At 42.6% G+C, this 2554-nt stretch overlaps 1 protein-coding gene across 1 annotated transcript in view; it reads right to left on the reverse strand.

Moving 5' to 3' along the window:
* ucmaa (upper zone of growth plate and cartilage matrix associated a) overlaps window positions 1-2106 on the reverse strand; it is a 4315-nt gene extending 2209 nt beyond the window's left edge. Inside the window, exons 1-3 of the mRNA XM_031865561.1 lie at window positions 2049-2106; window positions 944-1003; window positions 757-849 (exon numbers count right to left, since the gene is read on the reverse strand). Coding sequence (XP_031721421.1) covers window positions 757-849; window positions 944-1003; window positions 2049-2106 — 211 coding nt within the window. The remainder of the gene's footprint in view (window positions 1-756; window positions 850-943; window positions 1004-2048) is intronic.
* Between the last annotated feature and the right edge of the window lie 448 nt (window positions 2107-2554).

Consider the following 2554-nt stretch of genomic DNA (forward strand, 5'->3'; position numbering starts at 1 on the left):
TCTATTTTCCTCTTAGACTAAATGAGGTTAAACTGATTATATGAAATCATGAAATTGGCTGACAAACCACAACAGTCTATTCTCAGTATTACCCCGGTAGACAACCTGTGCATCACTTTCTGGCAAAATAAAAAAAAAAGTCCTCCCAGCTGCTCGGCTGTCCCCTCAGGTTCTCATGAACCGTCCAGTGTTTTATTATTGTTCCGAGAATGTGGGCCTGTTAGTCCAGAGCCGAGGCCCTGTTTGGTGCTCTGATGGGCGGGCAGAAGATAATGCAATTAACATACTTGACTGTAAATACGAGCGCGCCGTTGTCGGCAGCATATCGATAAGTCCGGCCATTTTTGTGCTTTAAAGGAAAACAGGAATCCTGTTTGGATATGTTGGATGCTAGAGTACGAGTTCCTGTGTGTTTGCAGCTTTGGCCTAGAACACCTCTCATCCGTGTGTTTGTTCAGTTGGTTTGAAGTGGCAGTGGAAGAATGAGCTTATTGTGCCGAGAAAACTGAGAGAGGGAGAGCCTGCTCCATACTACCCTGTGACTCCTTCAGCAGCCTCCAGTGTGTGTGTGTGTGTGTGTGTGTGTGTGTGTGTGTGTGTGTGTCAGAGTGTCAGATAGAGCTGGTACTATGTCGAACAACACCTGCTTGAGTTTCCACTACTCTCTTTCTATTTCTCTCCTGAGCTTGCAGTCAAAACCTCAAACCACGTCATCCTCGGAACTACAAACCAATAGGTAGATATCGAAGAACTTGCCTTGCAGCTCATAGTATCGGGTTGAGCGGCGACTGCGGCCCTTGAAGAAGTTGGAGGCGTCCAACTCGGGCATGAACACTTGCCGCGCTGCACCTAAAGGTCAGAGGTCAGAAGGTGATGGTCACGCAGGGAGGAAATGTGGAGCGAGGTTTTTTTGAAATAGTTAAAAGGCTTGAAGAAGTGTCACCTTTAGGATCGGCTGCTTTTGAGTCGCCCCGCACCGCCACGCTTCTCACCACACTGGAAACTGTGCGGAGAAGGAGCAAGGATCATTTCCCGTCTTTGCACCAAAGCATGCATATGGGGCCAATATTGTAACAATACTGTTAGCACATGCATGTTGAGATTTGCTAAACTGTATTGCCATCTGTTTGTGCATTTAAAATTCTGAAAATATATACTCAAAACGTTGGTGTGAATGGCCTTTTATTAATATTAATGAGCATTTGGCATAAAGAGCTGGAAACTGAGAATTCAGACATGTTCTTATTTCTGTATCCCTATGATAAAGTGGACAATGAAAACCTCATTTATATACGGAATAAACCCCAAACGTCTGTGCAGAAGCACTAGATTATGACTTGTACATAAAGCTTTCTAGCTCCCTATTTCTTATTTGTACCAGTGTTTGATGTTTGGGCCAAAAATAATTCTAAATTGTCCTCTACAAGTTACTGCACTACAGTTTACAGTTAGAAACCACGTCTCAGAAACAAAATACATGCAAAGAAATAACATCACACGAGATTATTATTATTACAGGCGGACCTCTGATGTCACCAATAGACCGAAGTTTGCGTTGGCCTTCATTGTCCCTCTACAAGTGACCAATGTGACAGATTTAAACGGGATTAAAACAGCAACAATCATAATTTCTCATAATGACTGTAAACCGTAAAATGTCTTGTTTGGCTAATCCATCTAACAGTTATCACTTTGATTGACTTAAAACGTTTCAATTCAATTAAACAATCAGCATTATTTTCAATTTTTTTACTTTTACAACTTTACAAGTTGATTCACACTGATCCCCAAATTGCAAATATTAAGCTGAAATTCGAAAATATATGTGGGATCTAAAATCTACTTTGACAGAGTCAAACTCTGATACATACAAAAAAAATCATGCTCAAGCTACAAAATACTACTAGATTCAAGTTTTCTTCTCCAGACTAACGGACCTCACATATCAGCACTTTATATCCTCAAAACCTTTCTGCTTATCGCCCAAGGATGATGTATAACCCCCCCCAAAAATACTTTTCCCCCAGCCACCCAGACAAGGTACTCACAGGTGAGGATGAGGTGGGTGGTGAGCAAAGAGAGCACGAAGACTCGAGTCCAGGACATCTTGAGAGAGAAAAGCAAGAACTACAGTGGACTTAACGCACACTTAGATGAACTGAGCTGAATGATGAGGAAGGTGGGAGAGTGGAAGAGAGTGGGAGGAGAAAGAGGAAGGGAGGGGAAGGAGGCTGCTGGAATACCAGTTGTCCAAAGGAAAAGAAGAGGAAGAAGAAAACAAGGAGTGATGAGGTGAGGTGAGGTAAAAAAAAAAAGAGGGCAGCAGAACAGAAAACCACAGAATGCGTAAAGTGCCTTTTTTTAAAGAAAGAGGACAAGGACATAAAATAATGTCAAATGTCTCCAGTATGTTTGTTAGCTTGAGATGCATCTCTTTGGCCCAGTGTTCATGAATCTTGTGTCACATGCTGGCAAATTATGGGTGAATGAGCTGACATGAATGAGGACACATCTCTCACCACCACGGGTGTTATTTTGGGCGGGGGGGGGGGGG

This window comes from Anarrhichthys ocellatus, unplaced genomic scaffold (genome assembly GCF_004355925.1).
Source record: "Anarrhichthys ocellatus isolate YVR2014 unplaced genomic scaffold, GSC_Weel_1.0 scaffold33, whole genome shotgun sequence".
NCBI classification, from domain to species: domain Eukaryota; kingdom Metazoa; phylum Chordata; class Actinopteri; order Perciformes; family Anarhichadidae; genus Anarrhichthys; species Anarrhichthys ocellatus.